We start from the raw sequence: 22084 nt of genomic DNA, 5'->3' as shown, positions 1-22084 counted from the left end.
CAAGATGATCAGCGGTATGAAGTTAAGGAAACGGCGCTACTCACGATGACTTCAGGTGCCGCAAAAGGCCCTGCGCGCTGTAGCGGCGACCGGAATGGGGAGAGCAGACCGCGCAATGGTGGATCCTTGCGTCCCACTTCCTCCCAGACTGTGGTGTTTGTGTAATAAGATCGTTGGGGCCCTGAGGTGCCGACGCTTTCTGTGGTCCCATGACGAATCCGACTGGACGCGACCCCACGCGTCGGGCAGGTACGGCGTGGAAGAAGTCCTGGCCCTCGTTCGGTTTGGCGACGGTATGGCTGGATGTGCAATGAGTTCATCAGTCCTGCAGAAGGAGATGCATACGCTGAAGCCCTACCTTTCTCGGACGTGGCTCAGGACGGCGGCACGTGTCTGCAAATCCTCTAGGTGTACCGTGCAGTGGTTACAACCCCATAATGGGGTATTGTACGACGGGTTGACCTCGCTGCGCGCAATCGTTTCCCAGTGGACTTGTGGGACAAGCTCCCAACTAGGCTCGTAGTGCGTTCGAGCATTCGGAATGAAGTGAGATACCTGGCAGCGGAAGTGGCTAGGGTTGGCATCGAGTACACGTCGTCATGAGATGCACTTACACACTGTCGCCATGACAAGACGTGACGGCCTTTGAGGTGGCGACCGATTCCTGTAATTGGACATTCGAGACAGACAAATCTTGGCCCTAAGTTATCAAGATCCTCCGGTGTAGTGATGCTGGGATCAAGCCCAAGTATGTGGAGAATAGAATGCACCGCCTCGAAGCCGCGCTGGTCGAATTCGAAATGCTCTTCGGCATCGATGTCGAGGGTCTCCTCACCCAGACAGACAGCGGGCTTGAGAGAAATGAAGTACCCGTGCCTCGAACCATCCTTGCATATATGCGACGCTACATCCACCCAGGAAAGGAGGGGAACGCCCGCACACGTCTTCGATGATGTACATTTGAATACAGATACAGCAAGGGTAAGGGGGTCGACTTGCAAAGGCGAGCTGGTCGAGGTCGACTCAAAGTCCGGCTGAGCAGAGAGCGTATCAAGTAGTGCGCGTCTGAGTCGCTCGGTTTCGGTTGCTACGAACGCAGGAAGTAGCGCCGCGAGGGGAGCCAAGCCGTCTGGATTGAGGAAGTCGCTGTTGGACGGGCAATCGACAAGCCTTCGGAATTCCGGAATCGAGCAGATCGCCCCCAGCCGTGGCAGCGCAATCCAATGCATGGGTGTCACAGTTCTCTTGTAATTGTTGTATATTTGTCGAATCAATGTCGTTCGGTCAGATGCGATCCGCTCATCTTTAGCTTTTATAAGGTCTGCCTCAAGCTTCTTGCAAAGGTCGGCTGAGCCTGTGTATGGGTCAAGATGACGCTGATGTGGACAACCGCTCTTCACTGACATCTAGTGATTAGCAAAAGATCCGATTGGATTACTTGACATCCAACTTTGACGATGTCCCGTTCATCGTGTCCACGTTCTCGAAGGTGTTTTGATAGCCTGGCGCCTTCAGATTAATGTCCAGCACGGATTGATCTGGAGACTACCTACTCATTGTAACGAGCCTTTTTAAACTTCGGTATCCCCAGCCAACGCCGTTTTGCGTCTTTGCAGGACCAAGCAAAAGACTGCAGTGCAATCTGCAGGTAAGCCGATCAGGCACTTTATAGCAAACCCGAAGCTTTGAGGCAAGCACAACCTACCTCAGTCATATACGAAACATATTCCCGGCGTTTCTTCTTAAACCTCAGCATCCGTTCTCTAGCCCCAGGCTTATTATGCACATAGATATCCCGTCGCAATCGATCGTATTTGTTGGTAACATTGCAGATGTCCATGTGCCAATAGTACTTCTGTTCACCGTCTGAGTAGCAGGCGTCATAAGGATAGATTAGGACGAGCTGAGCAACCCGTGAAGACGAAGACGGATTATTCACCTAAACTGTAAGGAATAAGTGAAAGGACTTTCGGCTTAATGGGTTCGAATCGTCCCACAATGTTTGGGAGTGCGACAAGGCTATTAATGAATGGTAAGGAGGGCAATTATGGACATAGGAGAATAATGTGTGGCATACTGTTCTTCGATGCAGCTCGGACACATTCTTCGACGTAACGCGATATCAATTCGAGTTGCATACCCAGATCCACACTGCAAGATGGGACCTCAAATAAGACCAGCCACGCGGCGTACACAGTTTGAAACAATACCTGACAAGCCGGTCCACCAAACAGGAGCTTGGTCCATTCTAACTCAGTCATATCGAGCGGACAGACTGGGATACCCGGAGAAACTCGTTCTCTGGCAGCTTTCCAGATATTCTTGGCCTTGCTAGACAAGAGAACGTCACGCAGGGTTCTATTTGTCCAAGCGAGCTTCAACAGTTCATGAGGCGCGGTATATCTGGTAATCTGGATCGATGAGACTGTTAGATGTTTCCGAATAGTTTATAGAGTGCATCGTACTTCGAAGAAAATATCAAGAGGCAACGCTGGAAGGTTGCCTAGCTGCTGCGGGCCGTTCATCGCGGGTACGGGGGAAGTAGCTCTCTCGCGAGTCACGCATAAATGCTGTGGCATTCAAGGGCCGCCTTCAGGAGATAAATTGGGATGATTGGTTAATCGTCGACGGACCTACTGTCCGTGACTGAAGCCCAATCTGAACATTAGACGGAGTACTCGAGTTTGAACAAAGTTCCAAGTGAACGATGTCGCGTCAATCATTTCTTGTCCAGCCTTCATGGTGCGGTGGACGACACGATCACGTGAGCGCCGCGTCGCTGGTCGCGTGGCTGTGGTTCGACCGTTCAGTTTCAGGTCAAATCCGAACTTTGCTGTACCTTGCTACGACAATGGCCTCCATCGGCGCCGTGACTCGTCAGATTGCTGCTCTTGAGATATCGTCGAAACCAAATACTACACGGCCGACTCATCAGCCGAAGAACCCTAGCCAGGGCAATGTATCGAAGCTATTAACCAAGTTCGCGGCACCCCATCCCTTCCCCTCAAATTCGGCTATACCAAAGAGCACCTCGACAACATCATTGGCCAGCAAGCACCAATCCCAGCAATCTCAGTCGTCGCAGCCGTCACAGTCATCACAAATCTCACAGCCATCCCAACAGCAACGTCCTACATCACCGCGCAAGCCACCAACACAGCCGACCATCGACATCGGGCGGTATGACGGTGGTTTCGAAATCGACAACGAGAGCAGAGGAGAAAGGGTTTATGGCCAGGCTGCTGAAGATTTGGCATTGGACTCCAGCATTTGCGGGTAGGTTCTAGTCGGATGTTCTGCGAAATTTAGCTCAATAGCAACAGCATTCGACGGACGCGCGAATGGCATCTCACAGACTTCGATATTGGGAGGCCACTTGGCAAAGGTAAATTCGGCCGTGTCTACATGGTTCGCACGAAATGCGAGCCACACTATATCCTCGCCCTCAAGTGTCTGTACAAGTCCGAAATCGTGCAATCGCGGGTGGAGAAGCAGATTCGAAGGGAGATTGAGATTCAGCAGAACCTGCGGCACCCTAATGTTCTGCGACTATACGGCTACTTCCACGACGAGAAGCGCATATTCCTTATGCTGGAATTTGCTGGCAAAGGCGAGCTATACAAGCAGCTGACAAAGCACGGATGCTTCACCGAGAAGCGCAGCTCTCGGTACATCGACCAGATGGCGGACGCGTTGAGCTACCTTCATTCAAAACACGTCATTCATCGAGACATTAAGCCGGAGAACCTGCTGTTGGGCATTAATGGCGAGCTGAAGATTGGTGACTTCGGCTGGAGCGTCCACGCACCTGGGAATAGGCGGACAACACTATGCGGTACGCTCGACTATCTTCCTCCAGAGATGGTGGAGGGCAAAGACCACACGGAGAAGGTGGACTACTGGGCCTTGGGCGTATTGACGTACGAGTTCATTTGCGGCGCTCCTCCGTTCGAGGATTTGACTGGTCATACTGGTAAGCATCCTGCCGTCTCGGCGGGCGCTAGTCACACTCATAATCCTATCCAGCTACGTACAAACGGATCGCGAAGGTGGACCTGAAGATCCCGTCGAAGGTATCTCAGGAGGCACGCGACTTGATCATGAAGGTGTGTGGGGCCACGCATTGCTCTGCTAACTAGATAACTAAAACGATCTCTAATGCAGCTTCTTCAATATGACCCCGACAAGCGTATCCCACTGACAGACGTTCGGCGGCATCCTTGGATCGTCAAATATAGGTCCAAAAGCCCGTCTACTTCGATGCCGGGTCTGTAGCGGCGTCCTGGACATTATATCTACTATGATTGACCATGCCTCTGCGTGAACGTTCTTGAGTTCCTACTATGCTTTCTTGGACTTGCATGCGTGTATGTTATGGGCTTGTAGCCGATGGAAACAAGGTCTTGCATGTTCTCTCAATAGTGTGACTTGCGTAACCAGTAGCGCATGGGCCCTTACATCAAGTGCGTTATTGTTCTAATCTTCACCTTGATTCTATCTAATACATCGACTTTGCCCACAATAGACCGCTTTACAACAACATCAATACAGAAAGCTCATTGGATACTACTATATCGTACTGACTAGTAATTCCCACTCGTTGCTGTGGAAATTGAGAGAGGAAAACGATGGGCCTTTGTTTAGTGCCGTTCGGGCAGCCGGCCAATGTGCCAGTCACATGACCGTGATTCGGACCGCCACCGCCACTTGAGTGGTGGCGGGTCAAAGCGATGTTCAGTCAAGGCGAGGTCAAAGCACTTTCGAAGAACAAAGACAACGAGTGGCTCGTGCACGTACAAAAGACGCGTTGGGTGGCGGCAATGGCACATTCAACTCTTTCTCCCTCCCCATCATCATCTCGCGCCACAGTACAACGCAATCATGCCCGTAACTCGCTCGCAGACTGGCAAGCTCCCTCAACTTCGCTCCAGGGAGGTACAGCCGCTCGTGAACTCGAACGATATCAGAAGGAAAGCAGACTCACGAAGAGGTTTGGGCGATGCCGATGGCGACAATCGCAATGGTGGGCAGTCGTGTTGTGGCGTGTGCCATTAATCTCTCATGTCCTGCACACAGATCGTGATCCCCAAGCCTCGCGCAAGCGTGCCCGACGGGCCGCGCCTGAACGAAACGATGATGAGGAACCTTCAGCGAAGCGCAGGAGAACGGGGGTCGATACTCCGCCATCGAACCCACCCCTTGATACTAAGAAACATACAACGAGGCGCAGTAGAATGGAGGTCGATATTCCCCCGTTGAACCCACCTTCGAACATAGCTTCAAACGCATCGCTCGATAAGGAGAAACCTCCAACGAAACGCAGGAGAACGGAGGTCGACACTTCGCCATCGAACCCACCTTCGAACCTAGCTTCGAACCCACCCCTGAACCCATCCTTGAACTCACTCTTAAACCCACTTCCGAATTCACACTCGAATCCACCCTCGAACCCGCCATTGAATCCGCCGTCTAATCCGTCGTCGAACCCACCACTGAACCCGCCACCACCGGCGGGCGCACCGCTGAGCATCCTCCCCACGTTGCCTCTGGACATCCTCTATGAGGTGAGTGATGTGATCAACGCAATACTATATCATGGTGTTGAGACGGCCTCGCACCTGACAGACATTCGGCCACCTGCTGCCACCCGACGTTCTGACTGTTTCCCGAGTCAGCAAAGCCTTCCGTCAGACACTCGTATCTGGTACCGCGGCGTCGATGTGGAAGGCTTCCTTTGGCTTAGTACCTGGCGGCGTTCCCGAATGCCCTTCCGACATGCAACAATCGGATTGGGCATTGCTGCTCTTCGGCGGGAACAGGTGCCAGGTGAGGCTCTAAGCCTGTCGATGACACGACACAAGGCTCACGCGCTACATTTGGTAGCGCTGTAACTCCTCGAGCGCGTGCGACGTACAATTTGCGTTCCGTAGACGTGTGTGCGACGTCTGTTTGAGTTCAAAGTAAGCCCCTTCGTCATTCCGTAATGAAGAGTACTGACGTGTGGATCGAAAGTCTAATTACGGCAAAGACATTCGAGCGGGAATACCGACAATATGATGCCAAGGTCCTAGATTTAGTTCCCAGCACGAACCGTGAGCGGACTCTATCTGTCTGAATCTCGTCGATATTGACCGATAGTAGGATGGCACCAAGTGCAGAGTGTGCACAACAGAACGCCGAAGAAGTATTACTGGCTAGAAGATGTCTTGGCTGTTGCTGCTACATATGGCCGGTTGAAGGAGGACGTACAAATGGGCAAGGCAGGTGCTGAACAGATACTGCATGACTATCAAGAGGCACGGCTCGCTCACGTTAAGTCGACAATGGAGGTAGGGCAGCTTAATGATTCTGATATACTTCTAGTCTAATATCGCCCTCTGATAGAAATTGGATCACTTAACTCAATGGCACAAAAACTACGTCGGAGACCGCCTCGCCGAAATAAACGTTCGTCGGGAGGCCTACTACAATCAGTGGGTGCCTCGTCGATGCTAGACAGAACTGGTCTGATGAGTTACGGCAGAATCATCCAGCACTTCGAAGCACTCGGGTACGCGCGCTCCGATGTACGCTGCATCACTTTGAACATAGTCCCGGATAAAGAGCTTACAGATGAGGGTACGTTTTATCGCGTTCTTCGCTCCCACTCGATCTCACTGTCCATAGTCTTCTCTGTTTGGCGCACCGTATACGAGCCAAGCGCCAAGCGCGCAAAAAGAGATCGCCTGGCTCTCGAACGGAAATACCTCATAGAGAGACGGAAACATGTACTCAGAGAGGCTTGGGCCAACTTCAAGATGTCCTATGTGCCTCTGAGAGACACCATATATCTGCCTCACTTTGGCGAGATCCTCAGAATGCCCGCAGTCAACGCGTTGATCAACGGCCGATCGGATGCACCTGTCACGCCGGGGGATTGTGGTCACATCTTCGACGCCTTACCAGACTGGCTTCATGCGAGGGCCGAAAGGCTCCGCGGAACGATGCGCGATTTAGCTGGCCAATCAGAGGACCTGGCGACGTCCGTTTTCCGATGCACCACGCCCAAGTGTGCCACCACCCCTCTCATCGGTTGGCAGGGCGTACTGTCGCACGACTGCGGCCACCTTGACATTGTGGAAGCCCGACGTTTGAGTAGGACCCACGTTGAATATGTCGACCTTGGCGATGAATGCGGAGAGGAATTGATATTCCAACGCTCTCTGCGTGGATCCGCGGCGGTTGCTGCGCTGGTATCCAGGCTTGGAATACCTATGGCGGGGCCGGATGAACTGGATACTCGCGACCATCGCTTCTTCTGCATGTGTTGTCCGAGCGAGACTATTAACGGCCGTCGAATGCGTCACGCTCTAACATGGCGTCAATGTGTGGGTGCCTTCGTCAACTCGTCCTTTTTCACGTTACTCACGTCATTGTAGGTCTCGCATTTTTTGAAGGCTCCAGAACATACCCATCCGACGCCCTCGTGGAACCTTGTTGACTCAAACACACGCCGGCGAGCCATAAATGCCGAGGGCGACGATCCGGCAGCAGGCCAGTATGTTTGGGAATGCAACCATTGCCCATTCTTCATGGATTCGGCGCGCAGAACGGATATGCGCGGGGTTATCCATCATGTCAGGCGAAGGTGAGTTTGCTTTTGACACACGCATGAGTGACTCGTCTTGATTGCTCCTTGGTCAGGCATGGTGTCCGAGACGCGAGGGAGAACAGAGATTTCTACCATTCCAAGCCCGCTCACCGCCACGACAGAGAACCGACGTTCCAGCCTATGAACATTCACGAGGAACCTCAACCAGCACATCAGCCAGCTGTTCGCCAGCAACGGCGATATCAGCCTTACTAGGCTGAGGCGTCGTAGCAACGTCGGCGTGCGTTCTGTGCTTGCGAGCTTTCCAGGGGCTGGTATTCTGTATCAGGCATTGTTCTCCCTCTCACTCATTGCCGTCGTTTCCTCGTGTCCCTATGCTTCCTCTCGCCTTCTGTCACCTGTCGTGCGACTAAGATACCCTTTTCAGTCGATACCCTTGTATACCCAGCTTTGATACCCAGTCGCACGACTTCTCGTTCTAATCCCCTTCACTTTTGTTGAGTTGTCTCGGATGTCATCATAGTACCCAATATTACAGCGCCGATCATCAAAAGAAGACGAGTGAACCAATGAGGGCTGTTCTCACTGCACGCACGATCTTGATCCTCTAGCTTCTTGGCGAAGCTGCAAGAATCCTTCAGTTCAGTGTACACTTGCACTGCTGCGGCTTCTCTATTCCTAACATAGATAACGGGCGATACTGATTATTATGTAACGTGTACAGTCGTTTTGATTTCGATTAACGACTCGGAGGCGCTTAGCCAGGCCTGGCCTTGGACTTCATCCTATCCAGCTAACTTCTCAGCGTCGTACGCCAAGTACGTACAGCTACGTTTGTTCGGATGAGCCTTTATCGGAAGTCATTCTGATAAAGCTCTTCTCAGTCGACCGTATGTCGACACCTCAGCGAACGGAAAGCACGTTCGAGCAGATACCGGTAATGTAAGTGAACAGATGCACGAGTAAACTAGTAGATTGTGACTTCTTCCGCTTAAAGCAACATTGGGAATGCGACTAGCAGTGATCCTGCAGCTCGCAACGCGCTAGCAGATGAAATCCGGGACGCATGCATCAATGTGGGCTTCTTCTACGGTAAGCTGACAACCACTAGCAAGAGAATCCTACTCCTTTGCTCGTGGACACTTGTTCGATCACTTGCCATGCGTGCGATCTCGGGGAAGTGAACAAGAGATTGTCAAGTGTGTTTCATACTTTTGGCAATTGTCACAAATAGCTACAAGGACATACTCATGGACAGGGAGTTGGAATCTTGTTCCTATTTGCCTGTGCTTGTGCGCTTTGACAAGTGCCACAAGCCAACGAAAATACTGGCCATTCCCTTGGGCACTTGTGCAGCTCAGTGAGGTGGTTCGTGCAGTCACAAATGCTCACGAGCAGAAGTTGGGTTCTACTGATGCGCCACTGTGGAGGGCAGCATCTTATGATGCAACATCTGCAGTGAGCCACCACACAATCTCGCAAGAAACTATAGATGCGGCCATAGATGCGGCGAAGAACTTCTTCGCCCTGCCCCTCGCGAAGAAAATGTCTATTGATATACACAAAAGTTCAAACTTCAAGGGCTACACGGCTCTCTTGGGCGAGAACACGAACCCGGAGAACCGCGGCGATCTGCATGAGGGCTTTGATCTCGGCTGGGAAGAGATGGACTCTGGTATCAGTCGTAGAGACGGCGATGGTGTAATGACTGGGGTGAACGTCTGGCCCGAAGGACTCTCTGGTTTCCGGAAGGCCTGCCTTGACTATTAGTGAGCCAAGATACCCTCGCGCTCCCATTATTCTGATGTTACTTCAGCCACGCAGCAGTCAATCTCGGGAAACTGCTCTTCCCACTCTTCGCTCTCGCCCTCAATCTGCCTGAAGACTTCTTCGACGATAAGGTGATGGTCTCGCAGTGCGGCACAGCCTTTTGTTGTCTCAAGCAATCCTAGACAATCAAGCCTGCGGCGATTATGCGTCTCTTGTACTACCCCCCGCAGACCGGTGCTGTTGACGACCGCGTGGAGGGAATCGGGGCACATACCGAGTGCGCTCCAAACTACTCTCGAGTATGAGCCATGCTAATGCACTCGGATGACAAGCTACGAGGTGGGGCGCCTATGCTTGTACTGGTATCTGCTGCAGCTAATTCTCCGCGCAGTGCTTCACCATCCTGTGGCAAGACCAAGTGCAGGCGCTACAGGTGTTAAACACTGAGGGCAAGTGGATCGACGCGGTGCCTATTCCGGGCACGCTCGTGGTGAAGTAAGCCCCACTCTATGCACTAGTCCACTGTGCTCACGCCTAGATAGTCTGGGCGACCAATTCGCGCGATGGTCGAGTATGCCTGTCCATGAGTCGAACCAAATTACTGTGTTGACGTTCGCCTATCTGTCTACAGATGATATCTTCAAGTCCACAGTCCACAGGGCGGTGAACCGAACTGGTATTCAACGATTCTCTATGCCGCTGTTCTTCGGCACCGACTACAACGTCAAGCTTGAGGTGAATGATTTTATTATTTCTCGTAGAAAATGCTAAAGAGAATGACCACCCCGAAGCCGCTACCCGGCTGCGTATCGGAAGAGAATCCAGCGAAGTACGAGGTGGTGACCGCGGGAGATTATGTGAAGTCTCGTTTGGAAGCAACATATTTCTATCCAAAGTGAACGCGCTGTAAGATTACGGACTGTATTTTATTTCTGGTGTAGTAGAAGCAGAGAATGCTATAACGTGCTTTGCACATCCCATCTCTGTCCCGGTGTGAGTACCTTCCCAACCCCATCAGGTGCTACCCTGCCAAATATTTCTGCCCGCCAGGCAGTTGCCATATCGTTTGACAGAACCTTTCCAAACCAATGTGGCAAGTACACTTCTCAAACAATATTTAGTGGTCTTTAGCCCTTACTTTGAGCCTTACAGGATGTCTTTTAGACCCTAATTCGGGGCTTAGCTAGCTATATATACGTAACTTAAGCCCCTTTCTGCTACAAATCTGCGAAGGTTAGGTTATCACAAAATGTACTGTCGGGCATTCCACAATCGAAGGTATTCAAAATCTGCCATTCCAATTGTCATTCTGCCGGGAGTTTGCCTCTGATACTCATTGTTTTCTACCTTGCCGCGATCTCGGTCAGCAGGTGCCGCCACTGTTGTCGGTATTGTCACGTTGTGTGTTTCGCATCGCCAACGTGATGCAGGTCGCATGCGCCGGCCGAACGTGCGCTTGACAGTAACATGACAGACGTGCAAAGTTCAACGGACGTGACCAGACATGACGACTCCGCGGCTAAATTATTTGCGGATGGGTCCGCGGCATAGCGCAGCGTTTCTCAACCGAAATGTCGGGATATCTGGTCTCAAACCCAGCCGTCTCAATCCCCACCACCGTGGATAGGCTCGGTGGGGTGCGGCATCAAACTGGATGGGTACGAGACCACGAAATATCAGGGCTAAGCATTATGTGTATGATTAACGACGTTAGACCTACTTAATTTAGATCTGTACATAGTTCACTACGCACAAGCGCTCTGTATGCATTAGTCTACTGCTGTAACAAATAAATTACCCCTGTTTCCTGCGACAAGGCACCGCGCTGCACAGGATGTACCGGCTGTAACGGCTCCTTCGTGCATCCATAGCGGATCTTCACACCCGGAACAAGGCTCAGCTGCCTAGACCGCGTCTTATTACGATCGTTTCGTAGATGCTGGTGTAGTCTGACGTATAAAATGGCGCGCAGCCCAGAGCTCTTGCTTCCCACTCTTCTCTTACCTTCATACCGATATAAAGCCAACATTACGCACTCGTCCTAAATTCGAAAGCTACACCCCCGTTCCCCTGACCACTGCACCATGTCGAGCCCTGCCAACTCAACGCCGAGCGGCAGCTTGACACCATCGCTCCTTGCGGACCCTTCCAAAGCCCATCTATTGGCTCCAGGCCAGCTGCACCACTCTGGTAGCGAGCAGTCGTTGCATCGCATCAAGAATGTACCCGGGTATACGACACCCGTCTTCAAAGGCAAGGAGGAGCAGCGGGCGAAGGTGCAAGCTAATGTCACGGCAAAGGTATGTGCTCACTGTGGGCAGCGACCATCGTCTTGTGTCTGTTATCGTGATGCTGGTCATCTCTGTACGCGTCTGCGCTAGTCAGATCGATGCAATGCGTTATGCGACTGCCTCCGGTGGGCGGGGCTTGTCTTTGGAACGTGCAGATGCGTCTTGACACGTGCTACCGCTGGTAAAACTCCTGGGAACAGCATGTATGCGGCTTCTCACTCCTTATAAGTGCTCGTTCTCCCAGAGATGGTAGCAGCGGTAACGCGTTTACGTGTCTGCGTTGTTACGAGAACATGTCTGCATTGAACGCGAGCAGACAGCATACGCCCGATGCACAGCTTTGAGAGTGGATCATGTAGGGCAATCCGAAGTGCCTGGCGAAGATATCCTGGCTATGCTGACGCGCCAGTGATGCGTCCTGTTTCATCACAAGGAACGACGCGTCCGAATAGCTTTCTCATCGACTAGAGGGCTTTGTCGACGTGATTTGGCCTGTTCTCCCACTCGTTTCCTGCGTCGACGCGTTATTTGACCCTTCTCTACAATCACACTAACTGGCACTCAATTCGATAGGGTTTCATCCCGCGCGAACTAGTCGCAAACGAGGTTAACTGGTTCTATGCGCACCTCGGGATCGACGACACGTATTTCCAGGCCGAGTCCGTCGACATGATCTCGGATCACATTATTGCACTCTTCGGTGCGAAGGTTCTTGCGTACACCAAGCACGACCCATCGAAATTGGTGATCGACCTCGAGAAGTTGGACGAGAACACGGGCGCGACGTTCATCCACACGAGCTCCCCGGGAAGAACAGCGGTCGAGGGTCCTGGCGCAACGTGCGAGAGCCGCATCGACGAGCTATTCCTGGATAAGAGCACTCCGCAGAATGCGTTCAGGCTTGAGACATATCGATCGCAGGGGTCCATCTCGTCAACCGCATCCCAACAGCTGCGGTGCTATTTCGTAACAAAGTGCAACTTCCCTGAGAAGCTACCGGCGGAGACGCACGCAGATAGGTATATTTGCTGTCCTTATATACACAGTTATGGAGACTGAGAGCTGCATACACACAGTAGGACTGATATTCGTGCCGTATCCGATCCGGTCTTCCTCGAGAAGGCCAGTGAGAACACACTTGAGATCTACCAGCGTGTCATGTGGAATGTCGAGACGCGTTATGGCCCCGTCATCGAGGTTTTTGAGGTAGAAGGCAGTCGCGAGCGCCGCCTCGTAATCGGCTATAAGATGGGCGGCACGAAGAAGTTCTTCAGCGCGCTATCGAATCTGTACCACTTCTACTCTCTTTACTCAGCGCGCAAATATGTGGGTGCGTGCATTCTACCTCACCGACTCTAGCGGCATCATTAACTGATCGACGGTAGAGCAATTCTCGAATGGAATCACAATCATCTCACTGTACCTCAACCCACTACCGAACTCGAACGCGCCGCCTATTGAGCACTCAATCTTCCAGGTCATGAAGGAGGCATCCCTCCTGTACTGTTTGCCTGACAACCCCTTCTTCTATGCTGGGGATGGCCCCAATGGTGGACATGCCGTACAGGAGGCAACCTACGCTTGTAAGTGGCTACTTGGCTCAGCTAAGAACGGCGGAATGATTGTAGCCATTCAGATTGCGGCTGGATCTTCGCCCAGCATTTCTGCAACCGCCTTGGTCCTGCGTATCTCGCGCTCAAGAATATCTTGGATGAGTCCAACCCATCGCACGCTGAGGTGCTGAACGACATCAAGAGAAGGTTCAGGGAGGAGACGTTTACGAGAGAGAGCATTGCGCAGGTGATCCATGCCCACGCAGATCTGGTAGGTTTCGATTCAAGCATGCTGCGATCATCATGTCATCATTGCTCCCGATCATAGATCAACTTGCTCTATGTGAACTTCGCGATGGTTCATTATCCGTCATCAGACCAAGCTTCTCAGCTGATGTAAGTGAATGCATGGATGCTTTAGTTTCGTCTATCTCACATGGTGCCCGTCAGGCCTACGCTCTCGTATCAGCGTCTCCAGACGCAGCTCCCGCTCTCTGACCAGGATCTTCATGACAAGATCCGGAAGACAGTTCCAAACAAACACGAGCTGCAAGTGCTCGAGAGCTTTCTCATCTTCAACAAGTGAGGATTTGCATGTCTCTTTGCTGTTATGAATGAACACTTACCTCGCCTATTTTTACAGACATGTCCTGAGGACCAACTTTTACCAGCCCACGAAGGTCGCGCTGTCGTTCCGCCTTGCACCCGAGTTTCTCCCCGAGGTGGAGTACCCAAAGAAGCCCTTTGGCATGTTCTTTGTAATCGGTGTGTCGCGCGTATTTTGGTTGATAGACATGATCTGACGCGAGCGTGCAGGCGGAGAATTCCGCGGATTCCACATCCGCTTCAGGGATGTCGCCCGAGGAGGCATTCGCATTGTGATGTCGAGAAACCGAGAGTCAGTATACAGCCTAGTTCCACCCGTTTGTCATATACTGACGATCCCTTCGATCTACAGAACCTATTCTATTAATCAGCGGATGCTGTATGTACCAGCCTTCAATGTGGTTGTCTCTGCCGGTGCTAACACATTACCCTAGCTTTGACGAGAACTATGGTCTAGCTTCGACTCAGTCGCTAAAGAACAAGGATATCCCAGAAGGTGGTGCCAAGGGTACTATCCTCCCTTCGTACGTTGCACATCGTGGATCACCAGGAAATAGGCATTGACTCATATTTCTGCAGTCTCGGCGCGAGTCCGAGGCTTTGCTTTGAGAAATACGTTGACGTGAGTCTTAGTCTCATCTGCTAACTGACATAGCGACAGTATGTCTGACTCTATACAGGCTGTCGTCGACTTGTTGATTCCTGGCCGCAGCCCTGGTATCAAAGAACAGATAGTTGATCTGTATGGTAAGCCTGAGATGCTGTTCTTCGGCCCAGACGGTACGTTCTCTATAGTCGAAAAATTGACTGACGCACTCATCCACGGTATCATTCAGAGGGCACCGCAGATATGATGGACTGGGCTGCCCGTAAGTCTAACTTTATATAGACCCTCCCTTCCAGCACCTCGTTGACGCTACTTTAGTGCACGCTCGTGAGCGTGGCGCGGAGACATGGTGGAAGTCATTCACGACCGGCAAGAGCGCAGAGACATTGGGCGGAATCCCTCACGACGCGTTCGGGATGACGTCGCTGTCAATACGTCAATACGTCCTGGGTATCTACAAGCAACTCGGGCTCCGTGAAAAGGACATCACGAAGGTCCAAACGGGAGGACCTGGTACGCTGTGTTACTGTCCTGTTGAGGGCTGCGCAGGCTAAGTTTCTGATCATTTTCTAGACGGCGACCTCGGTTCTAGTGAGTGAGGATAAATCATGGCCATGGATAGCATTCTAAAGATTCTGCAGACGAGATACTTCTAAGCTCTGACAAGACCATTGCAATCATCGACGGAAGCGGCGTGCTTGCAGACCCCGCAGGAATCAATCGCGAGGAGTTGGTTCGCCTTGCAAAACTTCGGGTACCAGTCGCGCACTTCGATCGCTCGAAATTGAGCAAGGACGGCTACTTGGTGGTTGTAGAAGAGCAAGACATTAAATTGCCATGTAAGCTCATGTGGCTGTAAAACCTGTATACAGACTCATCCGTACGACAGCGGGAGAGATCGTGCTGGATGGTACTGATTTCCGTAACACTGCACACCTACGATTCAAGGCAGACCTCTTTGTTCCGTGCGGTGGTCGGTGAGTGGACTTGTCATTAGCATTTACCACGCCTTTCTGATGATCTGCCAACCGTAGTCCTGAAGCTGTGAATATCTCCAATGTCGCTGCTCTGGTCGATTCCGAGGGCAAGCCGAATTTCAAATACGTTGTTGAGGGCGCAAACCTCTTCCTCACGCAACAGGCTCGTATCTACCTTGAGAAGCGCAAGGTTGTTCTTTTCAAGGACTCGAGCACCAACAAGGGTAAGCATCGCTTGTTATCATTCACCAGGATTCCCAGTTCATAGCTATGTTCTCAGGTGGTGTCACTAGTTCCTCCCTCGAGGTGCTGGCCGGACTCGCTCTCTCCACCCAGGAGTATGTGGATTTGATGATCTTCAAGGATGGGAAGCCGTCACAGTTCTACGAGAACTACGTCAAGGACATCCAGCAGAAGATCACCGAGAACGCAGCAGCCGAGTTCCAGTGCATTTGGCGCGAGCACGCCCATGCGCAGGGCACCAAAGCGCGCACCATCATCTCGGACGAGCTGTCAAGCACGCTCAACAGCCTGCAGGCTGAGCTCGAGAGTTCGGATCTATATGACGACGCAACGACGCGCAAGAACGTCATGTCTCGCGCCATTCCCAAAACATTGATCGGACAAGTCGGTCTCGACACCCTGCTGCAGAGGCTGCCGGAGCCCTACCAGCGCGCGCTCTTCTCGAGCTGGGTGGCGTCACATTTCGTGCGTATCATTGCAGTCGCGCTAATATTGAGCACCTATTAATTTCCCAATCCGATGTACAGATCTACAAATATGGCGTCAACGGAACCGCAGTCGATTTCTTCCACTTTGTTCGCGATCTCGCCTTGTAGACTATCGCCGTTAAGATTCATATTGCCTAAAACGCCTTGGACTCTACTTGAATAGTCGTAGATATTGTCCCCTTGAGACTAATCATCCGGATTGTATTGTATCGTGATGGGGTGTAGAAAAGTGCAGCAATCAAAGGAATCTCCAACCGGCATGGCTCAGGTACTAATCATTTCATTGCGAGGGCTTTGCTCCAGGTTACGTTGACTTGCTGTGTATAGAGCAATGCAGCATAACTACACTGCGGGACACGAGGCTGAAACATCACAAGCAGGTTTTGTGCATCCTATATTGACGGTATCCTCTCTAGAAATACATACATATTTTCCCTTTCCCTCTCTTCGTTATTTTACCTCCTGCTACTGGCCACCCGGGTGGCCGACGTTTAGTCGAGCTGAGACAGTCCGTCCTTGAGATACTCCTCGAAGAGCGGCTTGTAGTCCCGGTGCCATCTGCTGAGCGCAGGGCGGCCCTCTGCGACGTCGCCCGCAGTCCACATGATGCGGAGCTGGTCGACCTCGCGACGGGTCTCGTTGTCCGGGCAAAGGATGTAGAACTTGCCCTGGCGCACCTGGTCAAGCTGGCGATGAAGAGAGTCAGGCGCTGCATATCGAGCAGCGAAAGGGATGATCTATGAGCACGTACCGCGTAAAGCACAGTCTCCTGGGGTGTCCAGGCGCCCTGGGGCTTCTCTGCGCCGCTGTTTGCGCCTGTCATGCCCGTCCACACCCACCCAGGGCTGAGACGGCGCAGGTAAGCAAGCAGTAGCAACAGAGAGAATGAGACGTACATAAGGAGATGGGCGGTGAGGTTGGACTCGGGTGTGCCGCGGAGCTCGTGTGCGAGTCCTTCTGTGAGCGATTTGACGGCCGCCTTGGAAGCGTTGTAGGCCGCGTTCCCTCTGAGGAAACAATCAGGAGATGAGGGACTGCGCAGGGCAGCTGATACGCACGGAGGGTTCGTGATACCCTGCTTGGATCCCGTGTTGAGGATGACTGCAGGGTTCTCCTGGTGGAGCATGGACGGCACGAATGTCTGCTGGACGTTCACGATGCTGCGATACCGCATCGGTGACCAGGCATCGACTGTGGTGCGACCACGACGTACCCGAAGACGTTCACATCGAAGATCTTGTGCCAGTTGTCCAGCCCATCCCAGGACGTGCCGTTCAATCCGATACCCGCATTGTTCATGAGCACGCCGACCTGCACAGACGAGCACGCGCACGCGGCATCGCGGGGTGGTCAGAAGCTCGTTCCGCATGCCGCGGGGCAGCGTCGCAAGTCGTCGCCAAGCAAGGGCCCGCCCGGCAGAGCTAGCTCACCTCGCCCCACGCCTCGTACACCTTGTCGCGCAGCCGGACGACGTCGTCGAGCTTGCTGACGTTGGTCGGCACGACGAGCACGTTCGCCTCGCCGACGATCTTCGCGACCTCCGCGCCGGTCTGGAGCAGGCCGTCCTCGTTGACGTCGGCAACGGCGATCTTCAGACCGATCCTTGGATCGCCCGATGTTTCAGCGTTTGCACTGCGGATCCGTGGTTGCTCACAACTCACTTTGCCAGTTCCAGGGCTGCAGCACGCCCGATCCCGCTGGCCGCGCCAGTGATCACGGCGACTCGACCTTCATGGATGACGGGGTGTACTTGGGAGTCGGTTGGTGCCATAGGAGTCTCGAATGCAAAAGATGAGCCTGGTCGGAGAGGAGAGGGTCGACGACTGGATCCGTTCACGGTGAGATTCATCGTGAGCCCCTATGTAAATAGCTGAGGAATTCGGAATGAGTTCGGGAGATTGAAGTGGCCGGGGACAGGTTCGAGCACGTTCTGGGCTTATATGTTGTTGCAGTTGTGCCTTGTGGCATGACGTTGAGGGCGATATCTCTCTCCAACGCGCGCTGAACAGTTTGTATTCACTCTATGTACTGTATACCGATACTGTTATCACAATTACAGCATATTCAGTCGCGACGAAACCAAGTAATCCCATGTCCTTTCGTTTGTGGAGATTGCCGCACCCGTTACTAAGTTATCTACGTCTCTTAGGTGTTACCGTGAGTTTTCTGTCCTTACTCAGCGGCAGATACCTCTACAGATGTTGATCTTACGCGGAGGGGTAGGCTGCCGCGGTAAGCCAAGAAGAAATCCTCATCTTCTCGAGGGGATTCGATGGCGTGACTAGAACGACCGTCAGCTAGCAGGAACAGAAAACAGGGTGAATAACTCTACCAACTGCGTACGTGCTTGACGACCACAGCGCGGGGCTGTAGGTCTTCGAGGTGGGCACTGCAGTGGTTACAACTCCACGCACACCATCTGTACCAATCGCGGATCTCCAGCTCTTTGATTCTCGCCCAACACGTTGAGGGAGTGAGCTTGCAAAATCTGAGCGGGTGTCTTTCTTCCTCCACATGAGCCACCTGCCAAAAATTGTAAACATCGACGTCAAAGGTGTATCATGCATCACTCACGTAGCGCCGCCAGCAGAATGCTTCATAACCAAGTACATGCCTACTCCCATCATTTTGAAGCAGGTTTGGGAGACATTTGGTACAAATGAACCGTGCATCTATTCTGTCGAGATCCTCCGGGCGTGAGGTATTGGGATCAAGCTGGAGTAGCCGTAGCAAGTAGTGAACAGCAGTAGGTCCCCTAGGCCAGAAACGCACGATCCTTTGCCCTGGGCTGGCCTTGACAGGATCCCGGATAAAGTACCTGTATTTCTGCCAACGAGATCCATAACGGCCGATAGTGCTTCCACAGTTATGTTGTTGAACCTCCGCCCAGGAGAACAGCAGGCCCCTGGTGCAGGGCCGCGTGGCTACGCATTTGAAAACTGCAGTTGCCAAAGAGAGTCGGTCGATCTCCATGGCATGACTGTGACCTGCAGCACCAAGCTCTTTGTACAGCCCTTCTCTCCGCCGCTCAGAGAGTTCCTCAGCGACCTCCGGGGCACAACTGAAAGCAGCTTCGTAGCGAGCCAGATCAGGAGGGGCATCCGAGTCATCATTGACGAGGTCATCAATCTCTGGTACCTGCCGCATGGTAGAGAGGCGGGGCAGTGTTGTCCATTGGATAGGTGTCAGAGTCCTCTTATAGTTGTTATAGGCGGGTTCGAGGGCCTTTATGCGCGAGTGTATGAGATGCCGACGCTCGCGTGCAATACGTGTCTCCAGTGCCTTGATCAGATGGGGCTCGAGCCTTCCGCGAACGCGCATCCAGTCTGGTAGCATGTCAGTCTTCTGTTGAAAGGTTGCATATGCCCAACAGACACTCACTGGTATCCGTGATTCTGTGATCACTCGCGCATATGATGCTACGAATACTTTCAATGTCTTGTTGCTCATAGGAGAGTTCCATAAATCTTTTGAGCGCTCTGTGCTGGTCGTTCAGTACAATGGATCTCCTTGAGACATTTTGAGACCCCAAACGTACTCTCCGTAGCGCACATTGTCACGTTCTTCTCTCTCGCGTGCACGGTCTTCGGTATACTCTATCATCCAATCGGCATAAGGGGCCGCAAACTGAACACACGTTAAGTATTTGATCATGAACTACGCAGTAGTAGCAGCGACCAACTGACCTTATACACAGATCGGACGTACGATTTCCGCGTCATGCAGAATGTCTCAAGCGCCTGCTCCGCACCTGCTTTGTGCAAACGCACATCGTCCTTTAGTTGATTATACACCGCAGACAAGGCCTGCACGTCAGGACCCCAATAGCATTGCCACTCATGATAATAATTAAGCCGTATGCGCCCTGCCGGGGTTCAAATTAACGCAATCAGTGCGCTGTCGTAATGCAAACCAGTGAAAACTCAACAGAAGGTGGAGTGCGGCACATAATCGAAGAGTGATTCGCGAGCGTCGCGACAATACCATCGGAAACGAGAGCGATGGACAACGCTGTGCCTCGAATCAACAGATGAAAGATAACATTAGCTAAATTCCATACGCACTGTTTCTTCAAACATTTTCTACAGAAGCGTCGCCGCATTGAAAGGTCAATGTGTTCGTTGTACCCCATACCGCACTAGAGGTAATCAAACATTTCAGCGAAGCACCCGGCAACAAATGTGTGCGTACCTGGCATTTCGGTCCCCCAAGGATCAAGCGGGCCCACTGTGGCTCGGAGACATCGGGAGGACACGGAGGAGTTCCATCAGGGACCCTCTGCAGAGCCATCTTCCAGACACCTCTTTGGTCAGGGGACATGAGGAATGAGCGAAAAGACCGGTTTGTGTCGACCAGCGTGATCAAATCGGACGGTAGAAGATAACTAGTAATCTTTGAATGATCTCAGAGTCAGCCCGGGTTCAAAACAAAATCCGACGAGGTGTTGAACAGACCTCCAGTATCAGGTCCAGGCTCAAGGTCAGTAACTTGCTTGCGGAGGGCGGTTGGCCAGAATGCGATGCTGTCACTGAAGGTGTCGATGTTTCTTCTTTGAGTTCAGGGCCGTCATCTTCGTCGTCGCTGCAAATGCTGGCTTCACTTTCGTTGTCATCGTCATCGCTAGAATCACTTGAATATTCGTAGCAATCGTCACTGTCACTGTCAGATTCGTCGACTATCCAATATTGTTCTTCGACGTATCCCGACCCGTGATTTTCCGTTTCCGTGTCTCCGTTATTTTCTGGACCGCTTCCTTGCTCAGGCGTGCGAGCTCCTGCTTCGCTCAACGCGTCTGTGGCGTCAATTAACGAGGCCGAATCTGTGGCATTGACGTTGTCGGCCATGTCTTGATTGTCCAGAATCCCGAGCTTTCAATGAGGATATGACGCGTGGGCACTAAGAAAGTAAACAGTGCTCTCAGAAGGAGAGAGATGGTGGTAGTCTCAAATGAGACGTGTGGTGCGAACGCGCTTTAAGACATCCGGTTCGCCACAATTGAACGCGGTCACGGGATCGACACGTCCGTGCGAAAGAATGAAATCATCATCTTTCGAAAGTCAACAAAGCAACAGACCTGAAAGGGTGTCGTGCACGACTTCGCAATAGAAGCCAAAGCTGATGGTGAATCTCCAATGCCTATGCCGAAGCATGCGCAGTATACCCGTACTGAATATCTATGATGTGGTTCACTAACTGGCCATGATCTGGTATAATAGAAGTGTGTTACTCACGTCGCTTGCCATCAGTGAGTCTGATCGCTGTGTATGTGCTTGACTCATGTCTTGAATATCTTGTCCCCGAAACTAGCTGGGTTGAATCGCTGTATTGGCGGGATATGTACGGGGGTATATACATCCCACTCATAATGCATCTCATCGTGTACTATGCTTGCAGTTATTTTCATCTTTCAACCTCATAGTGCTTGGGCTTTGAGAAAAAGATATGAGTATCGTGCATGCTATATCGAGAGTAACTAATCGGCCTTCCAAACGAGGCAGATAAAAGCCTTTGCCTCTTGCTGAATTCTCGAGCACCTTGCTTGGTCATGGACACTTTGCAACACGTAGATCATCGACTACCGTATTGGGCTGACGCGTCCGAGAGGGTGGCCTATCATCTATCGGGCATTCGGTTTCACAAAAAAGCTCAGCGCGGTGCGGTTGTGAGATATCGGCGACATCACAAGGCCTAGCTGAAGTCTGTCCTGTTATGGGACAAGCACTTGCTTCTCGGACTTGTGATTGTGTGCACTTCTCAGATTCTGAGTTGAAAGACGTCAGCTTGCAATGAAACTTGAATGTCTGAAACCGTCCAACCCGTACTATACGCTCCGCATAACCCTTCGAGTCTCCAGTATCTCCGAATTGTCCGAACTGAACCCGGTTCTATAGACAGGACGATTGTGCTAATACTTGAAAAGCATATGAAGACGAGGGGATCACAGCAAGGGCCGCGTCT

General features: G+C 52.1%; 6 protein-coding genes across 6 annotated transcripts; 3 read left to right on the top strand and 3 right to left on the bottom strand.

Annotated features, from left to right (window-relative positions):
- Positions 1–223: 223 nt before the first annotated feature.
- POSPLADRAFT_1081891 (hypothetical protein) lies at positions 224–782 on the bottom strand (the record flags this gene model as incomplete). Its single annotated transcript, XM_024483007.1, has 3 exons — positions 224–299; positions 359–555; positions 615–782. Coding segments are annotated over 3 exons (441 nt in total), but the record flags the coding sequence as incomplete, so codon positions are not given.
- Positions 783–3336: 2554 nt separating this feature from the next.
- Positions 3337–4275, top strand: POSPLADRAFT_1157525 (hypothetical protein; the record flags this gene model as incomplete). The annotated part of the gene is made up of 3 exons (XM_024487198.1): positions 3337–3973; positions 4027–4106; positions 4165–4275. Coding segments are annotated over 3 exons (828 nt in total), but the record flags the coding sequence as incomplete, so codon positions are not given.
- A 4208-nt stretch (positions 4276–8483) lies between these two features.
- POSPLADRAFT_1186096 (hypothetical protein) lies at positions 8484–10260 on the top strand (the record flags this gene model as incomplete). The annotated part of the gene is made up of 9 exons (XM_024489202.1): positions 8484–8533; positions 8589–8683; positions 9051–9360; positions 9408–9492; positions 9544–9660; positions 9753–9856; positions 9904–9932; positions 9993–10096; positions 10153–10260. The coding sequence occupies 9 exons, from the start codon at positions 8484–8486 to the stop codon at positions 10258–10260; spliced, it is 1002 nt and encodes a 333-aa protein (XP_024333966.1).
- A 1185-nt stretch (positions 10261–11445) lies between these two features.
- POSPLADRAFT_1076380 (hypothetical protein) lies at positions 11446–16384 on the top strand (the record flags this gene model as incomplete). Its single annotated transcript, XM_024482913.1, has 21 exons — positions 11446–11661; positions 12226–12671; positions 12732–12982; positions 13038–13235; positions 13289–13476; positions 13534–13601; positions 13656–13787; positions 13849–13970; positions 14022–14103; positions 14164–14190; positions 14246–14335; positions 14391–14433; positions 14492–14591; positions 14648–14680; positions 14737–14931; positions 14992–15009; positions 15060–15257; positions 15308–15395; positions 15453–15619; positions 15676–16103; positions 16166–16384. The coding sequence occupies 21 exons, from the start codon at positions 11446–11448 to the stop codon at positions 16232–16234; spliced, it is 3159 nt and encodes a 1052-aa protein (XP_024333965.1). The 3' UTR covers positions 16235–16384.
- A 105-nt stretch (positions 16385–16489) lies between these two features.
- POSPLADRAFT_1041730 (hypothetical protein) lies at positions 16490–17935 on the bottom strand. The gene is made up of 7 exons (XM_024477964.1): positions 17788–17935; positions 17557–17728; positions 17340–17437; positions 17185–17286; positions 17023–17133; positions 16878–16971; positions 16490–16812 (listed from the first exon to the last, which is right to left on the bottom strand). Exons 1-7 carry the CDS (start codon positions 17895–17897, stop codon positions 16618–16620), a joined length of 882 nt encoding a protein of 293 aa, XP_024333964.1. The 5' UTR covers positions 17898–17935; the 3' UTR covers positions 16490–16617.
- Positions 17936–18298: 363 nt separating this feature from the next.
- Positions 18299–20970, bottom strand: POSPLADRAFT_1050225 (hypothetical protein; the record flags this gene model as incomplete). Its single annotated transcript, XM_024479940.1, has 10 exons — positions 18299–18407; positions 18543–18649; positions 18701–18841; positions 18899–19452; positions 19508–19605; positions 19665–19753; positions 19813–19932; positions 20191–20208; positions 20318–20518; positions 20581–20970. 10 exons carry the CDS (start codon positions 20968–20970, stop codon positions 18299–18301), a joined length of 1827 nt encoding a protein of 608 aa, XP_024333963.1.
- Between the last annotated feature and the right edge of the window lie 1114 nt (positions 20971–22084).

This window comes from Postia placenta, assembly GCF_002117355.1.
Source record: "Postia placenta MAD-698-R-SB12 unplaced genomic scaffold POSPLAscaffold_19, whole genome shotgun sequence".
Classification (NCBI taxonomy): Eukaryota; Fungi; Basidiomycota; class Agaricomycetes; order Polyporales; family Adustoporiaceae; genus Rhodonia; species Rhodonia placenta.
This window is presented reverse-complemented; position numbering and strand designations above follow the sequence as displayed.

What these genes read in the sequence shown, in the direction of transcription:
- POSPLADRAFT_1041730 (XM_024477964.1), bottom strand. Translation starts at nt 17,897, where the DNA reads ATGGCACCAACCGACTCCCAAGTACACCCCGTCATCCATGAAGGTCGA. An exon ending in GCAGCCCTGGAACTGGCAAA is followed by an intron (nt 17,729 to 17,787) that starts GTGAGTTGTGAG and finishes GGGCGATCCAAG; the next exon opens with GATCGGTCTGAAGATCGCCG. An exon ending in CTCACCGCCCATCTCCTTAT is followed by an intron (nt 16,972 to 17,022) that starts GTACGTCTCATT and finishes GCGCCGTCTCAG; the next exon opens with CCCTGGGTGGGTGTGGACGG.